Raw genomic sequence first — 18,725 nt, 5'->3', positions numbered from 1 at the left:
GGCTGTCAACAAAGCTAAGTTTACTCTGGGCTCAGGCCACATGGATAGGCTGGCTATCTTCAGTAGCACAGAAGAAGTCATGTCTGCCTGGAACAATGGCTCTGCCCTCTTGGTTTGCTTTTGTATGCCCTCTCCAGTTTTCCTGGAAAGTGCACCCAGCCCCTGATCGGGCTATAGAGAGAGTCAACACTCTTGTCTAATCTTCCCTGGTGTGACCATGTGGCACCCAGTGATGGCCCCACCCCTGGCAGGTAGGTCCTGCTTCCTGCATTCCCTCAGAAGGTGGACAGGAACTTAGCATCAGCACCTGTCCCAAGGCCTATGTCCGGCAGTCACTGGGACAGAGAAGTACCTGACCTTTCCTAGTGGCCTGTCCTGTTTCCCAGCCAGATCCCTGTAACAAGGTCCTCAGGAAGCATGTGTGGTCTTCTTCCCTTTGCAGGGCACTCAGAACTCCAAGGATGCTCTTGAGCTGCAGAGGCACGAAATCCTGGACTTCAACCTCATCTGAGCTGTTCAACTCAACCATGCAAAAAAAAAAAAAAAAAAAAAAAAAAGACTAAAACGTGTTTCCAAGCCTGTGACATGATGTCATGTCAAAGCTCACACCTAAGAACTGTGCAGTTGAATAACAGCAACAACACCAAAATCACACACCAACTAAGTCTTGTAACACTTTGAGCAAGTTCACAATTTTGTGTTGGGCTGCATGCATTCTTAGCTATCCCGGGATGCGTGCAGACCACAGGGTAGACAAGGCTAGTGGGACATCTGCTTCCAGCTGGCAAAATCCAAGCAGAAGTTGCTTGTGACTTGATGTGCCAGTGCCATGCTAACACAGGAGAGGAGGAAATGCTGTGGGCTGCCAAGCTGGGCATGGTCCAGCGCTAACCTGCACCACCAGCTGCGGCTTCCTGCTGCCAGTGCAGCTGCAGCTGCCCCTGTGGTCCCTGGCCCCTTGACTCTCTCCTGCTGCTCCAAGGCTGTGGATCTGATGATACAGATGTGAGGTTGGAACTGAGGAGACAGGCGAAGAACCTCAATGAGGGGCAGCTGCCAACCCCTGAGAGACGCCCATACCATTGGGCATCTCTGCCTCCCCTTATCAAGGCTCTCAGCATCTATCCCCCACCCCACCCCGGGAAGAGATGGTCCAAGCCCAGAAGCCCTGGATTCCAGTACTCTCTGCCTTACCTTATAGATCCTGGTAAGTCACATGTCGCAAGTGTTCCCTCTTCCAAAGAAAGGAGATGGGTTTGGGAAATACGGGGACAGTCACTCCTGTCCAAGTGCCAACGCTGACTAGTAGGACACCCGGCTGAAGGTGAACTATGTTGCTCAGGACTCTGTCTGTGGCTCTATCCAGAAGTCAGGAGTGCTGGAATCAACTGGTGATGTCTGCTTGGCACTCAGGATGGAGAAGGCAGACCAGGTGCCACATTCCCAAGTCACAACCTACCTGCCACCAAGAACCAAAGAACCCTGCCCATGGGACACTCTGCCACTTGGATTCCATGAGATGTCATGAAGCAAAAGTTACCAATGGGAAGTATGAGGACTCTCCAATAGGAACTTGATCCGGGGAACAAGTCACTTCCCCTAAAGGATGGAAAACAGGAAAGGACTTGGAGTCCCAAGCATGCCAGCGAGAAGCAGGTGAATTTTAAGATGAAAGATGTTCCAGGTGTCCAGAGCCTTTGAGGTGACCTCAATACCCAGAGCCATCAAAGAGCCAGCAGATGCCTGTGTCCCCTCCCCTGACGCACAGCAGCAGCCATTGTCTAAGGCCGCCTCATCTGAAGCAGGAATCGGAGCAGAAAGGACCAGACCCAGCCTCCAGCATCCGTGTCCCAGAAGATACATGTGGGACAGGACCCCTGGTAGGTGCTGCTGCAGTCTGCGGTCTGCTTTCCGCTGCCAGTCGATCTGTTTAATTTCAGCCCTTGGCTCACCCTGCATATCCCACCGCCCTAGGTGACCCTTTCACCGCCTCTCCTACCCTGCAAACCCCTGGTTCCCTTCCAGGGTCCCTTTCCCGTCTGACCCCTCCTGTATCCCACACCAACAACTCTCCGCTCTGTTACTCACTGTGACCCCCCACCATTTGCCCTTCCTAACACCCCACTGCTCCAGCCTGGGCTCTCTCCCTCCATATGGAGGTTGATTTCCCTTACCCCGCAGATGGTCTCAATGACAGGAAAGCCAAAAAGAGCAAGAGCCTCAATTTGTTACTTCTCAAAATTGCCCCCATCTCTCCTACTTCTAAGCCCTGCCCTAGGCTCATCAAAGTGGCAAACTGGGTTAGGTAGCCCTGGGGTGATGGAGCAGGGCACAGGGGGGTCCAGAGCCAGTGCTAGGCTGCCTAAGTTTGCCCTTCTCGGTGCTGCGGGCCGCAGGAATATATCATAAGAACTCAGCTGGTTATGGCAAAGTCACTACCTGGAAGGATCAGGGAATTCCTCCAGAGGAAGCCAAATCCCAAGGAGTTTTTGGTGTTACTTGGCTTGTTATATATCAGCTGTATTTTGTTATGAAAATCATGTGTGCCTTCATAGTTTTCCCAATTGATTTTTCCCAAAGAAGGGCTAACAATGTGGACTGATCACTCTGTAGACATACACATTCCAGGCATTTGGAGAACAGCCTCAGGAAAGGCTTTCTCTGGAATCAGATATCTCCCCTAGCCACTTTCAAGGACTAAAGGAGACATCACCCAGGTGGTCACCCAATTTCCAAGGATTAACAGTGATAACAACCCACAGGCGAGTCTCCTGACTTAAGGTAAATTCCACAAGGGGACACCGCCTAGGTCAGGTAGACATTAAGTAATAGCTTTATACAATTTAGCTCAGACCCCTCCTCTCTTACAGCCTTACTAACTTTATAGACCCCTAACTACTTACCTAACCACTTCTAGGAATATTTAGATAACATTCTGTGCTAACAGCTATGCTCAGCCAGAACTCCCAGTTCAAGCCTCCCTGTAATTATCATTATTGGTAGCATCCGGCCAGGTCCATCACTGGATGGAGGAAAGTACCTTATTAGAGATACCTCTGTACTCTCTAAGAACAGACTTAAGCATTCAGGATACCTGTTTGAGAAGGCCTGGCGGATGTGCCAATTAAGCTTAACTTCCTCCTTTCCCAAACCTTACCTCTAGTTCCAGATCTCCCTTTAACTATCACCAGAGGCATCTACCTGTACACAGGTTGCCTAGAGACTGAGCACACTTTCCCCCAGCCAAATCCCAAGGAGTTTTTGGTGCTACTTGGCTTGTTATATATCAGCTGTATTCTGTTATGAAAATCATGTGTGCCTTCATAGTTTTCCCAATTGATTTTTCCCTAAGAAGGGCTAACAATGTGAACTGATCACTCTCTAGACATACACATTCCAGGCATTTGGAGAACAGCCTCAGGAAAGGCTTTCAGACAGACAGCTTGGACAGATAGGAGCCACAGGAAAAAAGAAGACAGTTTTATTTTCTCCCAATGACCTAGCAACTTACAGATTTTTAACATCTTTTACCAAATACATTTAAGACTATAGTTGTGCACATAAGATCCCTCTTCTTAGATATTACCCGCATTTAGCCTTTAGTTAATTCATTAGTCACTTCCCCTTTGGGTGGCAAATGGTAATTAACAACTATTGCCCCTCTTTGTAATTCTTATCAACCCTCCATTTGATCCTGATAGCAGACAGTCACTGCCTGAGGAAGTTTAGGCTGAGTGTCCTGGGTGGAGGGGAGGATTGTGATTTTGGGGAGATATATAACTGTAAAGCAAGGGAGGAGGAAAGGATTAAAGTGAATGGACCAAAGAACTCTGTGTGCGTGTGTAGATTGATTTGCCAACCTTAAAGAACAGATTCTCAGCTGGTTGATAGATTCTTCCGCGGACCCTGAAAGGGAGACTATTAGGGGCTGGACCCCAATAGTCCCCGATATCTCGGATCTCTGGGCATATCACTGAGGACAAGGACTTCAAGATGGAAATGTTGCCAGGTGTAGTAGCACATTAGTGTAATCCCAGCACTTAGGAGACCGAGGTAGGAGGACCATCGCAAGTTTGAGGCCAGACTGGCCTACATGGCATATTTTGGCCAGCCAACAGCACCCAACCTCGAACATAATTAAAATAAAATCCCAAACGGGAAACATTTCAACTTATCACAAAAGATTTTCAAACCTAAAAGTCGATCTTACTGGTACCCATGACAAAACAGGAATAAAGAGAGCGTCAAGTTCTCAGCTACACCCTCTTCTTTTTCAGACAGAATGAATAGTTTCCAACTTCCCATACAGCCAAGGGTGGCTTTGAAATTGTGACCCTCTGCCTCTGCCTCTCAAGTGCTAGCATTGCAGGTGTGTACCACCACACCTGGTTTTTTGAGGGGGTGTTTTGGGTTTTTAATTCAGTGCTGGAGCTCCAACCCAGGGCTTCATGTGTACTAGGCAACCACTCTTCCAACTGAGACAAATCCCCAGCCCCTATGTCCCCCTTTTAAACATGTTTATCTAGCTGGAGAGATGGCTCAGCTGCTAAAGGCTAGGCTCGCAATAAAAAATGTTTATCATTTATTATTTTTATCATTGTATTTTTTTTTTTGCAGAAGTGTTATTTTACTGTAAATGCTTTTGTACATCTTCAGGACCTAGGAGCTCTTAAAATGCATACATAAATCCCCAATGCTCTCTTATTCTAAGCGAAATTACTCTTTCTTTGGGAGGATTATTGGGGGGTTTTATTTGCTGCTTATTTTGCCTTTTTGTTGGGGGAAGGGCAGGCAGGGACTCACTATGTAGCTCAGGCTGATCCAAAACTTACTATGGATCCCAGGCTGGCCACAAACTCCTGCCTCAGCCTGCCTAGTGATAGGATTACAAATGTAAACCACCAACCTGGGCTCAAATTTTCTTTCTGTGTTTGGTTATTTATTTGTTTTGAGACAGGATCTTATACAATCAAAGCTGGCCTCAAACTTGTTTTATAATCAAGACTGGCCTTGAACTCCTGATCCTCTATGTCCCCTACCCCAATTGCTGATCTTCATCAATACCACACCTAGTTTATGTGGTGCCAGAGATGGATCACAGTGAGTGCTGGGCAAGGACCCTCCTGACTGAGCCATAGTCCCAGTCCCAGATGCCCACCCTTAATATCACTCAGTATCCATTTTCTGAGGTTCCTGCCCGGTGTTGTCCCCAGGATCAGTAAATGACATGAGGGCCCTGGACTCCTGGGGGCAGAGCAGTATTACTCTACGTTCTACACCATAGTATCAGTTTAAGGAGGTGCACATGGGTATTCTAGGCCAAAGGCTCCCAGGGGTGTTTTTCTGACAAAATGCTTAAAAAGATAGTAGCTACGTATTTGCATGTCTGGATTTGCAGACAAACCCCGGTCCTATCTGGAGTTACAATAGATGCTCATCAAGGGGGAATTATTTTTAAGTCACTGGTTTGTCTCACCTAGAGATTACCCCCGATTCCACAGCTAGGCTCAGCCCCTAGACTGCACCATGCTCTAGATGTCTGCCCACAGCTACATGTTGCATTCTCTCTGCTTCTCTCCGACTGAATATAAGTCAGGATTCCCACGAGCCCTCCTTGAGTTTGGATCACTTGTTTAAGTGGCTCAGAGCTTGGGGAAACACTTCCATTACCTGTGGTGGTTTGTTCGTGTGTGTGTGTGTGTGTGTGTGTGTGTGTGTGTGTGTGTGTGTACCCACAGAGGTCAGAAGAGGGCATTAGATCCCCCTGGAAATGGTGGGTTCTGAGTCTGCAGTGTACCTACACCATTGATAAGCTCCCCAAAACCTATCCATTTACTTCTCTATGGAGACCTGTCACAGGGGCCTCAACAAGAATGTCAAAATGTCACTGGGACGGTGGTGGCACACACCTTTTATCCCAGCACTCAGGCAGGCAGATCTCTGTGAGTTCAAGGCCAGCCTGGTCTACAGAATGAGTTCCAGGACTACACAGAGAAACCCTGTTTGAAAAAACCAAAAAAAAAGAAAAGAAAGAAAGAAGGAAAGAAAGAAAGAAAAGAATACAAAAAAGTGACAGAACAGAAAGAGTAAGAGCTAAGGTTAACGTATTCTTCATGGTGTCCCTGGAGAAATCCCTCCTGCCGTGCATGGAGCATGCGCCCTCTAGAGTGTCTTGTCACCTGTTTTGGGCGGGAGGGAGTTAGGAGCCAGAAACAGTGTATGAAAGCCAACGTACATCCATCACAATATCCCTAACATTTAAAGTGCAGGAATTTCACATAAATATCCAGGCTCTGACTTTTCTCGAAAAATGTGGCCAACCTGGCACCATGGCTTCCTTCCAGCCTGGCAGTGGTAGGTCAGAGCTGACTCAAGGCTGCCACCTTGTGGTGAGACAATGCAGCATCATGCCCAGCACGGCCGCCCAGCCACTTTGCCTCCTAGGTCCTGAGCATGCCCACCTTGCTCCAGGCTGCAGACTCCACGAAGGCAAGGACTGCCTGCCTGTCGTCTTTTGGTTTTGGAGAAAGTTAAACTTTTTAAAATGTCTTTAATTTATCATGGATATATTTTTTCATTTTTTTAATGTTACATTTACTTATTTTATGTGGGTGGGTGGGCACCTGCGTGCTACCACACTGGTGTGTGGAGGTCACGGAAGAGCCTGTGGAAGTCAGTTCTCTCTTCCCACCATGTGGGTCCTGGATATCCTACTCTGGCCTTCTGTTCCTCCCAGCAGCCTTCTCTCTAAGGAGGACAGCGGGGACAGTGGTACACACCTCACGGCCAGTTGGGAACTGCGCGTGGGATCTGAAGGGCAGACATGGCACCTGGCGCTTACTCTTGCAGCTTTATCCACAGTGTCTTTATCACCAAGATAGCAAGAGTCTCGCCACTCCGTGAAGTCAGGTGCCTTGATGTTACATCTCGGCCACTGAAACTCCTTGGATTCTGAGAATTTTTAGCCCTTTCTAGGGTAAAGATGTTATCGGGGAAGTTTGCCTTTCTTATCAAGCCCCATTAGTGGCCCTCCCGACCTGATTAGAGCTTAGAGCAGGCCACAGCTATTTAACAAGCAGTTCTCCACACAGCTGCAGGCCCAGAACGCGCTTCTCCCAAGCACCTTAAGCCAGGGAAGGGATCATGAAGTGGCTTGGGGTCCTCTGGCTTGTGACCCTCTCAGAATGCTTGGTCAAGTAAGTAGAGCGTGAATGCTATCAGCTGTCTCCCTGAGTTCTTTCTCACCCTTGTAAAAAAATGTCTGACCCTCTTATTCCCCTGCCCATCCCGGGCTGAAGAAGGAAATGAAATCCTGGCTTTCATGAGGTTCAGGTGTCCATTCATCAGTGATCGATTGCCAAGAGCACCAGAAGGGCCCAGAAGTCTTGGGGCATGTCTTCTGGATCACCCAACTCCAAGAGCACAGGTCACATCGTGGGCTGTCTGGATGTCCCTCCCGGGAGTGTTCAGTGCACAACTTGTGCGGCTGTCGGTTGTTTCTTGTACATTGTCTTGTAGACCTCTCTCAACATGTGTGTCCGTCTCTACAGATCTTCCCACCTCTGAGAGTCTCTGTCCACAGACCTGTTTCTGTCTTTGGGCTCTCATTCTCAGGCCTCATCATTTCCCTGACGGATTCCCTGCTTTAGCGCCCTTGATTTTCCATTTTTCTCTCCTCCCTCACTTCTGATGGAACTGAGATGGGAACAGAGGGCTGTTTCCCCCTGTGTACAGTGGTGCTTGCCTGTAATCTCAGCTTTTGGGAGGTAGAGACAGGATGATCAGAAGTTTAAAGGTTATAGATCAAGTTTGATGCCAGCCTAGGATACATAAGACCCAGTCTCAGAGATAAAAGAAACAAAAAAACAAAAGGGGGGAACTACTTCCTAGGCCTCGCTTCGACAGTAGCCAGCGCGGTGACCAAAGCTGAGTCACAAGGAATGGGAGCTGGGCGTCGGATGCCCGGATCTTCCATCCTTCCTCTCGGGCTGCTTCTGGAAAGACAGAACACTGGAAAGAGCGACAGCAACAGCTGTCACTGTTGGGACTGCTAGATGGCAGGTGCTCCCTATCCACCCCCGCACCCCCCACAGCGTTCAACGCGAGGAGGTTTACCGTCCCATCATCTCTACAGAAAGGGCAGTAAAGCTCAGAATGGTCCCATGGCTTGCTCCAGAGCGAACACCAGACCTGGACTGGAAATCAGGCACTCTGTCATGGTCGTCTGCCCGCTGTGTTGTGTGGCCTGTTCCAGTCACGGTCTTCTTTGGGTCTGCAGGGTCTTCACCGTGCAGCTGCCGCTTTGGCGCCCCGTGGTGCCTCTCTCTTACTTAGTTTCCTTCCCAATGCTCATTTAAAGAATCCCTCTGATGAAGATTAAGTCCATGAGAGAAAACCTTCGGGAAAGCCACATGCTGAAGGATTACCTGGAGAGGTACCCTCGTAGCCGGGCTCACGTGCTTCTAGAGCAGCGCCGGAACCCAGCAGTAACTTATGAGCCCATGAGGAACTACCTAGACGTAAGTGTGGCATGGGCTGGGGCTCCTCAGCGCCCCCTAGGGCTCCTGCCCAGCACTTGTGGCCCCTCTGGGGGGAACACTGCGTTGGGGCTGGGGTTCCTAAAGCCCGAAAGGGTGGGGGATAGGGGCTAGGATGGCTCGGCAGTTAAGAGCACCTGCTGCTCAAGTGTGAGGACTTCAGTTCAAATCCTCAACACTCACGTAAAATACAAGCTAGGTGTAGCCACACACACTTCTGACCCCAGGGCTGTGGGAGCAGAAACAGGAGTCACTGGAGTTTGTAGCCTGCCAGTCTGGCTGCATGTTCAGTGAGAGATCCTGTCTCAAAAGAAGAATGGGGGGAGAGACAGAGCAGGACTCCTAGCGTCCTCCTCTGGCCTCTGTGTGCACTGCACATACACCACACACTCCTACATGAAAGGAAAAAAAAAATGAATGGGTGAGGAACAGGGACCTGAGTGTCTCCCCACCCCCATTGTTCCCCACCCCCTACTCCAAGGAGAACACATTCCTACCCCATCTGGGGCGGTACTAGCTGGGTGGACCTAGCAATGACCAGTTACTACCACACAGACATCCTGTTCTATGCCGATGACAAGTCATTGGGCACCAGGACTTTTATTCTTTTTCACCTAGGTGAATCCCTGGCCCCAAGCAAGGGTGAGCCATATCACCAGCAAATCCGATTGCAAATCAAGCTTGGTATCTCAGGTAGAGGAGTCCTACCCCTGCAGACTCAGATTTCAGCCAATGACCAGTTAGTGAGCTCTGAGATGGGCTGGACACTGGTCAACTAGCAAGATGCTGTCGTTTCTAATGAGTGGAGCCTAACTTCTTTCTTTCTTTGGTTTTTTTTCTTTTTTCTTTTTTTTTTCTTTTCTTTTCTTTTTTTTTTTTTTTTTTTTTTTAAGACAGGTCTCACTGTGTAACTTCAGCTGGCCTAGTACTTGCTAAGACCAGGCTGGCCTCGAACTCACAGAGCTCCATCTGCCTCTCCCTCCTGAGTACTGAGATTAAAGGTGTGCACTACCACACCTGACTAAGCTTAGTTTTCTTTTCCAATACTTAAAGCCTAGCCAGAGAAATGGGCAAAGAACAAATGTCAGCTCGGCATGGTGGTGCCTGCCTATCTATATTCCCAGCAATCAGAAAACTGAGGCAGGAGAATCAAAAGTTTGAGGCCAGCCTGAGCTACATAGCAAGACCTATCATAAAAAAAAAAAAAAAAAAAAAAAAAAAAAAAAAAAAAAAGGAGAAAGGGGGTAGGGAGGAAGGGAGAGAGGGAAAGGCAGGGGAGTGTAAACACATGTCCAATGAAAGGACTGGCTGAGTGGTCTTGATAGTAACTATTTTGAGTTTGGAGAAAGCAAAGAGCACTGGGGCCTGGAGTGACCCAGGAGGGCAGCCTGGAAGAGGCACTTAGGCTGGATCCTGACAGGTGGAAAGAATTTGAGACCTTTGAGAGAGGATGGAGTGTTCCTAAAAGGAAGCCCTGGTTTGAGCAGAGGCTTGGCAGTTGTGGGCAGCACCATGAAGTCAGGCTCCCCAGGAGGCAGGGGACAGACAGGGCAGCCAGGCCGGCCCTAGCCATGGCCTTTCTCTCCTGCAGCTGGTCTACATTGGCATCATCAGCATCGGCACACCCCCTCAGGAGTTCAAGGTCGTCTTGGATACTGGTTCTGCCTACCTGTGGGTACCGTCCATCTACTGCTCCAGCCCAGCCTGCGGTGAGCGTTCCGAGCTGCCCTACCCTTCATCACCCCTCCTACCCCAGCACACCTGAGGGTCACCTCCCTGAGGAGGTCACCTCCTGCCTGTCCCTGCAGCTCACCACAAGGTCTTCAATCCTCTGCGATCTTCCACTTTCCTGGTCTCGGGCCGACCTGTGAACGTCGCCTATGGTTCAGGAGAGATGTCGGGATTTCTTGCCTATGACACTGTCAAGGTAACCCGGGAACCAGGGGCTAGCACAGGCCCGGCTCCGGGTGTGAACACTGCTGGCAGGGTCCTCTGGGAGCGCTTTTCTGCTCTAGCTGGCCACCCACCTTGTGGGGCTCCCCACCCCCAGTCGCCCTCCCCCCCCCCCCCCCGACGGTGAGTCCTTTGACCAGCTATAGGTGTCAAGGGCTCAGATTTGTAGCTCCTTCCCCAAAGGGGAACACAAGCTGTTTCTACCAGTAGCTCAGGGAAAGACGTTTGTAAAAAAATAAGCCACTTGCATGCCCCACATGGTTCGAGACAATAGGCTGGGCACAGTCTTCAAAGTAGCTACATTAATTTTCTCAACAAGCCCAAGGCAGACATTGCTAGGGCTTCATTCCACACGGGAGTGAACAGAGAGAGCCAGTGCTTTGTCCAAGGTCACACAGCTGGTAGGCCAAAGAGCTGGGGTGTGACTCAGAATAAGTAGGCAAGTGAGAAGTGCTCTCAGGGGACAGCCCTGTGGTCTGGGCCTCTGGGAACAGCCAAGGGGCCTTGAGCTCCCAGGCAGGAAAAGCAGAGCACAGATTCGAGAGAGCCATGCTCCATCAAAAGGCTCTTACCCTGGGAGGCCTTGAAGGACTTGAGAATTAACAAAATCCCTGAGTGTGCACATGCATGATCACACGCACGCACGCACGCACGCACGCACGCCATTTTTACAGTCCAAATATTCTTGAGAACCCTGGTGGCTTAGTCAGGCGTGGTGGCACAGGCCTTTAATCCCAGCACTCCAGAAGGCAGAGGCAGGCTGAGCTCTGTGAATTCATTGCCAGTCTGGTCTACATAACAAGCTCCAGGATAGCCAGGGACATAGAGTGAGACTCAGTTTTAAAAAACAAAACTAGGGGCTGGAGAGATGGCTCAGAGTTCTTCCAGAGGTCCTGAGTTCAATTCCCAGCAACCACATGGTGGCTCACAGCCATCTGTAATGAGATCTTGTACCCTCTTCTGGCCAGCAATCATACATGCAGTATATATAATAAATAAATAAATCTTTAAAAACAAAACTAATCTCAGCCAAACACCTGGATATAGCAGGTTCTTGCCTCCTAAGGGTGCAGAAAAGGTCACCATGGGCACTGCCCTGAAGGAGATGCCTTGCTTTCCACTCATCTTCAAGTGGGAACCCTCGGGTTACACTCAGCATCTCAGTTTCCCCATTTGGATAATAATCTAAAATCAGATGACGTCATGGTATGGAGCTTGGTGACAACCCACAGCACCACAGGGGAGCTGCCAGCCCACTCCTGCCTGGGATTCACATCCAAGTGGCCCATGGCTTGGCCAGAACTCAGTTATACCTTGTGGGCCAGACCATCTCCCCACCTACCCCCACCCAAGCTCAGCCATGCCATAGCCCTGGTTTCAGAGCCTTATGTAAGGACACCCTCTTCTCTCACAGATTGGGGACCTCATGGTTGTGGCCCAGGCATTTGGCCTGAGCCTGGAGGAACCAGGCACTTTCATGGAATATGCGGTCTTTGATGGTATCCTGGGGCTGGGCTACCCTGACCTTAGCCTTCAGGGAGTCCTGCCTGTCTTTGACAACATCTGGATGCAAGGCCTCATCCCCCAGAATCTCTTTGCCTTCTACTTGAGCAGGTGAGCCCGTACCAGATCAGCCCTTCACAGGCTGTCAGTCGCATTAGAAATGATTGATCCTGAAGGTTCCTTAGACGTAGTCTAGTCCGGGTGTCTGCCTGCTGTGGTCTGGACACCAAATCTGGCCCATCATTGGCTTCTGTGAATACGATTTCATTGGATCACCTATCCCATCGTGCCTGTGGCTGCTTTTGCACCACAGCAGAGGCACTGAGCCATTCAGTAGAGATGAACGTCTCCCAGTGTGCACAGCCTCCAGTGCAGACAGTCAGACCCTCTGTGGAGAACGTGCTGCCCCCTTTAGTCCCGTCTTTTCCATCAGAGATGAGGAAACTAAGGCTTTGAGAAGGGCTTTGCCCAGGATGGCCCAGTCTAGTGCTGAGAGAAGCGGATCTCAAGCTCAGCCTTCAGGATTCTTCCCCACGATGGTGGTCAGTCCACCAGCTCTTCAACTACGTTGAAGTTCCTGATGGGCCAAAGATCCAGAGGACAGGCAAGAAGGCAAAGCACAGGTGGCCGGGTCCGGTTGACACTTGTCTCTTCTCCACCAAATGTGGGAGTTGATCCCACATGTTCGAGTGGGAGGCAGATGTGTGTCTCTGTTTGTCTATTCTATGGCTGCGGGCTCTTCGGAAACCTGAGCTCCAGGAATCCCAGCTCTCTCGCGTGGCCAAGCATTTCTAGCATTAAGCAAGCAGTTCAGTCTTTCTCTGGCCCTTGGGAACACTTCAGTCTGGTCCACGATGATTCATTCAACTGCTTCTTATTAAGCAGCTGCTAAGCACCGAGTGCCTCTCTGTACCCAGCTCACACAAGGATACAGAAAAGGGGGAGCAGAAGACAAGAAGGTAGCAAATAAAGGAAGAAGATACCTAGGGACTAACTGTGTCTGTGACAGCAATAAATCAGACAGACAGAACCAATCGGCCTGAGGTGGGGGTGGGACTCCCTGAGAAGAAGCTAGTCCTGACTGAGCTGGAAAACACACCCCTAGCTGCCCCAGGCCTCAGTATTCTGGAAAATGACTGTCTAGACAGGTGGGAGTCACACTCCTCTGGATGAATTGTGCTTTAACCATAAAGTAGCTCCAGTTTCCAGAGGGGCCCAAGTGCTCCACAGAATGGCGGGGTGTCCAGAATCCAGCTCTGTAGCCAATTATCCACATTCAGCCCTCAGCTTTGCTATGAGCTGCATCACTGACCTGGAGCAGGTACTTGGCCCTCCTTGCCTTAACTTCCCTGTCCATGAATAAGTGGCCTTCCTGAGAGGGCTGCTGAGCGGACTTGTGTGTGTTTGTATGGATACACCAGCAACACTGAGCAATGCTGGCAGGGTCCGGTGTGCTGCGACGCCTCAGGGACCCAGCCCACTAGTCTCTACCAGACATAAACCCCTCCCCCTCCTCTTCCTTCCAGCAAGGATGAGAAGGGCAGCATGCTAATGCTGGGTGGAGTGGACCCCGCCTACTACAGCGGAGACCTTCACTGGGTGCCTGTGTCCAAGCCCAGCTACTGGCAGTTAGCTCTGGACAGGTAAGCGCCTGCCTGATTCCTGCTCCTGGATGCTATCTCCAACGCGTGCGCGCACGCACGCGCGTGCACACGCACAGACACACACACACACACACACACACACACACACACACACACAAATAGAGTAACACAGGCCCATGCCGATGATATACTGACACATGGAGTCACAATACGGTCATACATAAACAGAAGCCTGAACATGTACAACCACAGAAACACACATACAGTGCTGCATAATGACACACTCAGACATCAAGTCTCCGGCACCACAGACACACCCCTCCAGGTCTCCTCAGCAGAATCTGAGCCAGAGAGCACGGGTCAGACCTGGGTCTAGAGCACTAATACAAGGACAGGGCATCTACAGACCTGAACAGGCAGGAGTCTCTGGAAAAGGCCTGTGCAGAGTGGGAAAGGTGGGAAGTATGGTCTGAAAGCCCTAAAGTGAAATTGGCCTGGGGGGCGTGGAGGGGGGAATCTACCGTGCTGAACAGGGTCACAATAAGGGACCATCATCCTGGTTTGCCCAGGACTTGGGGCTTCCCGTCCAAAGTAGGTGAGGTCCTGGGTCCACCGTGAGATTATCACACCAGAGAACAGACAGGGGCAGAGACAAGTCTCGATCCTCCGATCTGAAAATCACAAATACACATCTCAGGCATGCAGCAGGCTCGGGGGTGGGAACAGAGGACCGGGCACTTGGGAACCTGAAACACCTGAGCGCATGGGGAGAAAAACTGAGCAGACTGTGCACAGAGTCACCAGATGGAAGCTTAAGCAGCCTTCAGGGACATGGCAGCCTGGCCATCTGTGTGGGCTTCCTGGGCGCTGCCGGGATGGGAACATCAACACAGGGGCAATCTGCTGGAGAGATGGCCTCTTATGCAGCAAATGGCTGCTCTTCTCCCTGCTGTGGAGTGTCGGATGCCCACAGGGACCTGCCTTCATTCCAAAGCTGTGCAGTTGGTCGGGCACAAGTGTTTCCTGCTGTTCCTTGTTCATTCTATTCCTTGATTCATTCATTTATTCATTCATACATACATGTGCTGAGCATCACTGCATGACGAGTCTGAGGGAGGCACTTAGTGATTGTGCCATCCAGTAGTGCGTGTGGACATGAACCAGGGAGTCCTGCAGACAGTGAGTCACCACCTCACTACTTGCTAGAAATGACTAAGGGAAGGTGGAAGGGACCAAGAGAGGGACTGAATCGACTCTGCAGCTGGAAAAGGTGACAATCAGGCTAGAACTTGGGAGATGATGAGAAACCAGCTAGACAAAGGGGGCATGTGCAAAGACCCTGAGGCAAGAAACAGCTCAGTGCGTTCAGCATCTGAAAGGATGGTGCTGGGGATCTAGCTCAGTTGGTAGGCTGCTTGCCTAGCATGTGGGAAACCCTGGGTCTAGTCACCAGCATCAAATAAACTAGGTATGATGGGGCACATCTTTTTTTTCCGAGACAGGGTTTCTCTGTATAGCTTTGGAGCCTGTCCTGGAACTCGCTCTGTAGACCAGGCTGGCCTGGAACTCACAGAGATCCACCTGCTTCCCAAGTGCTGGGATTAAAGGCGGATGGGACATATCTATAATCCAGCACTTGGGAAGTAAAGGCAGGAGTATCAGAAGTTCAAGGTCTTTCAGACTAGAAAATGAGTTTGAGGCCAATAAGACCTTGTCTCAAAACAAACAAACAAAAAACCAGACAAGATAACTGTAAAGAAAGCCAGATGTGGTGGCATCCTGCTATAGTCACAGCTACTGGGGAGGTTGAAGCAGGAGGGTCATTTGAGCTCAGACCCTGGAGCTCGGAAAACTTGGTAAGACTTTGCTCTAAATAACTAGATAACCATAAATAAATCAGAAAAGGTAAAGTGACCAGCAGGAGGGTGAGCATGAAGAGCTAAAGGGCCGCTTTGAGGTCAGGGAAGGAGAGTGTGGGTCTGTGTGGTAATCCTGGTGTTCTCTTTGGTCCCTGCCTCTCAGCATCTCCATGAATGGAGTAGTCATTGCCTGTGAAGGTGGCTGCCAAGGTATTATGGACACAGGGACCTCCTTGCTGACTGGCCCCCGAAACGCAATCCTTAAAATTCAGAATCTCATTGGTGCCAAGGCCACCAGTGATAACGAGGTAAAGGGTCATGTGGGCGGGCCATCTGGGTTCTCCGCACACTGCTGCAGTCGTGGCTGGGCTAACCTCCAGCCTCTCCCTCTTTGACAGTACATTCTCAAGTGTGACAACATCAACACCCTACCTGATATTGTCTTCACCATCAGTGGTGTTACCTACCCAGTGCCAGCCAGTGCCTACATCAGGAAGGTGAGTTCGGCAGTGGGAATAGCAGGAATCACCGGGCTTGGACTTCTGTGGAAAAGGAAGGCACACCCTGGTGGTCAGGATATGCCGTGACAGGATGCTTGCCCACCAACTGGGCAAGTGCTGCCCACACAACCATCATGACTGTGAAAGCCAGTCTGGTATTCTTCCTCCTGCTCCCAGGTTTCAGAGGAAAGACAAGGGTAGTTTGAATTGAAGGGTGGCCTGGGGTAAATAGGACCTAGGGAACCATGCAGAGAGGCAGCTGGGTTAGATGGATGGGCAGACCAGGGACAGAGAGGAGAGTGTGACAGCCTGGGAAGCAGTGACTGAAGAGGACGGTCATGCACCATCCAGAGGCTGCCCAAAGGGGAGCAGGAAAGGCCTGCTCTGCAGAGGGACTAGCTGAACCAAGGCTGGGGGTGGGGGGAAATGGCAGAGTATGGAGGGAGCCACAAGTGGTTCTTATCCCAGCTGTGAAAGCCATCCTGCAGCCGCGGGACAGAGCCACACAGCTCCATGAAAGGAGGACCCCAAGCTGAGTGGCAGGGCTGGGCTGGAGCTCAGTTGGTAGAGTTTCTGCCTAGAATGCAGGAAGGCCCTCAGGTCAGTCCCCAGCACTGCATAAAGTGGGTATGCTATGCACATCTGTAATCCCAGCACTTGGGAGGCTGAGGTAGAAAGACCAGAAATTCAAGGTCACCCTCAGCTACATAGTGAGTATGAAACCAAACTGGGCAACATGATACCCTGGCTCAAAAAAAAAAAGGCAAGAAGCTGAGCAGCTGGTGGCTGAGTTCACATATTGCCCTTGTTTTTCAGAAGCATTCACACAACTGCTACAGCAACTTTGAAGAAGGCATAGACGACTCTTCGGACTCTGAGATGTGGGTGCTGGGGGATGTTTTCCTAAGGCTGTATTTCACCGTGTTTGATCGGGCAAATAACAGGATTGGTCTGGCTCCTGCTGTGTGAGTGCTGGGCTTCCTTCAGGGGAGAGCCAGGCACATGACACAGACATGAATGCTCATGGGGCATTCCCACCCGGGGGAGCTGACCCCAGCTATTGGGAGCTCTGCAAAGCCCTGTTCTGGGTGGAGAATAAAGATTGCATTCACAAAGCCACTGATGCTAATGGCTGCTCTCTCTGGGTCGACTGAGGTATGCCGGAGTTAGTGTTGTTTTGGTTTAGTTTTTGAGATAGGGTCTCAGTGTGTAGCTCAGGCTAGCCCAGAACTCATTATTGTAACCTAGGTAGATCTGGAACTTTCAACACTCCTCCTGCCTCAGTCACCAGAAGGCTGGGAAGTAAGACTCCACCATGTAGTGTCCTTGGTGGGAGAAGCCAAGTCCGACCAGCATGAATGAAGAGGAAGACTTTATGAATGATACTGGGAAGGTGCAGAAGGGAACCGTCACACGCCTGGCAGGCATCTGTTCCCTCCCCCTCTCCCTCCTCCCCTCCCCTCGATTCTCTTTGCCTCTCAGCTTCTTTCTCTTATATTTTGGAGGTCAAGGACTCTGCTGCCACTAGCCTTAGGATTCCACGTCTGAAGGTGTCTGAGCAGGAAGGACACAGATGGGGGTGGGGTGGAATCCCAGAGTAGCAGGGAGGACTCTGATTGGTCCACCTGGAACGGGATGGCCATCCTGGACCAAATATCTTGGGCAGAGGAGAACAAGATGCTAAGATTGGCTCAGCTTGGTCAAATGGTCTTATCTGTGACCTGGAGGTGATTGCCATTTTTCTTTAGAACCACGGGGCTGGAATGAGGAGGAGCCACTGATAAAAAGCGGCAAAGGATGTTCCAGACAGCTAAGAGGGCTTGAGCTGACGCTCCCAATGTCTCTCCTCCCACCCACCCCCACCCCTGCCCCATTCAGAAAGATGCTTAAAGGATAATTAAACACAGGTTCTGGATACTGGGCCTGGTGGCACAGGCCAGTAATCTCAGCACCTGGAGAGGCTGGGGCAGGAGAATCTGCAAACTCAAAGAGTGACTAGGCTACATAGTGAGTTCAAGGCCTGCCTGGGTAACTTAGTGATACACTGTATCCAACCACAATGAGAAAGAGAAGCTGGAGAGACTGCTCGGCTTACTGTTCCGTCAGAGGACCAGAATTCAGGTCCCAGCACAAAACAACTGTAATTCCACCTCCCAGGGGTCTGATACCCACTGCTGGCCTCCATTAGCACCCTCACATAAGTGCACAGACAGACAGACATGTGAATTAAGCCTTTAAAAACTAAAAGGTGAGCCGGGCGGTGATGGCGCACACCTTTAATCCCAGCACTCGGGAGGCAGAGGCAGGTGGATCTCTGTGAGTTCGAGGCCAGCCTGGGCTACAGAGGGAGTTCCAGGAAAGGCTCCAAAGCTACACAGAGAAATCCTGTCTCAAAAAACCAAAATAAAACAAAGAACCTAAAAGGTAAAAAGAGGTTGGGGGCTAGAGCTCAGTGGTAGAACACTTGGCTAACACAAGCCAAGCACTGGGTTCAATTTTTAGCACCTACCCCAAATTAAAAAAAAAAATAAAAAAAAGGTTGTTAGTTTCTTGAGGTAGGCTACCCCCAAACCTTTCTGGGCACAGCTATTGGAACACTTGATTTGGACTATCAAAATTCGACATACTTATGGCCTAGACAGATGGCCCAGCAGTCAGGAATACTTTTTGCTCTTGCCGAGGACCTGGGTTTGGCTCTCAGCACCCACGTGGCAGCTCACAACCATCTACAACTCCAGTTGCTGAGGATCCAATGTCTTCCTCTGACCT

General features: G+C 50.3%; 1 protein-coding gene across 2 annotated transcripts; it reads left to right on the top strand.

Annotated features, from left to right (window-relative positions):
* Window positions 1-442: 442 nt before the first annotated feature.
* On the top strand, window positions 443-17,075 carry LOC102921910 (pepsin A-5). 2 transcript variants are annotated; one of them, XM_042260900.2, is made up of 9 exons: window positions 443-1,880; window positions 8,360-8,519; window positions 10,129-10,246; window positions 10,346-10,464; window positions 11,905-12,104; window positions 13,520-13,636; window positions 15,620-15,764; window positions 15,855-15,953; window positions 16,773-17,075. In XM_042260900.2, the coding sequence occupies exons 2-9, from the start codon at window positions 8,370-8,372 to the stop codon at window positions 16,923-16,925; spliced, it is 1,101 nt and encodes a 366-aa protein (XP_042116834.1). In that variant the 5' UTR covers window positions 443-1,880; window positions 8,360-8,369; the 3' UTR covers window positions 16,926-17,075. The 2 variants fall into 2 exon arrangements, with proteins under 2 accessions (XP_042116834.1, XP_076415923.1); XM_076559808.1 differs by lacking the exon at window positions 443-1,880 and adding an exon at window positions 7,096-7,196.
* Window positions 17,076-18,725: the final 1,650 nt, after the last annotated feature.

Source organism: Peromyscus maniculatus, chromosome 1, assembly GCF_049852395.1.
Source record: "Peromyscus maniculatus bairdii isolate BWxNUB_F1_BW_parent chromosome 1, HU_Pman_BW_mat_3.1, whole genome shotgun sequence".
NCBI classification, from domain to species: domain Eukaryota; kingdom Metazoa; phylum Chordata; class Mammalia; order Rodentia; family Cricetidae; genus Peromyscus; species Peromyscus maniculatus.
This window is presented reverse-complemented; position numbering and strand designations above follow the sequence as displayed.

What these genes read in the sequence shown, in the direction of transcription:
- LOC102921910 (XM_076559808.1), top strand. Translation starts at nt 7,144, where the DNA reads ATGAAGTGGCTTGGGGTCCTCTGGCTTGTGACCCTCTCAGAATGCTTG. An exon ending in TTTGCCTTCTACTTGAGCAG is followed by an intron (nt 12,105 to 13,519) that starts GTGAGCCCGTAC and finishes TCTTCCTTCCAG; the next exon opens with CAAGGATGAGAAGGGCAGCA. An exon ending in AGGCCACCAGTGATAACGAG is followed by an intron (nt 15,765 to 15,854) that starts GTAAAGGGTCAT and finishes CCTCTTTGACAG; the next exon opens with TACATTCTCAAGTGTGACAA.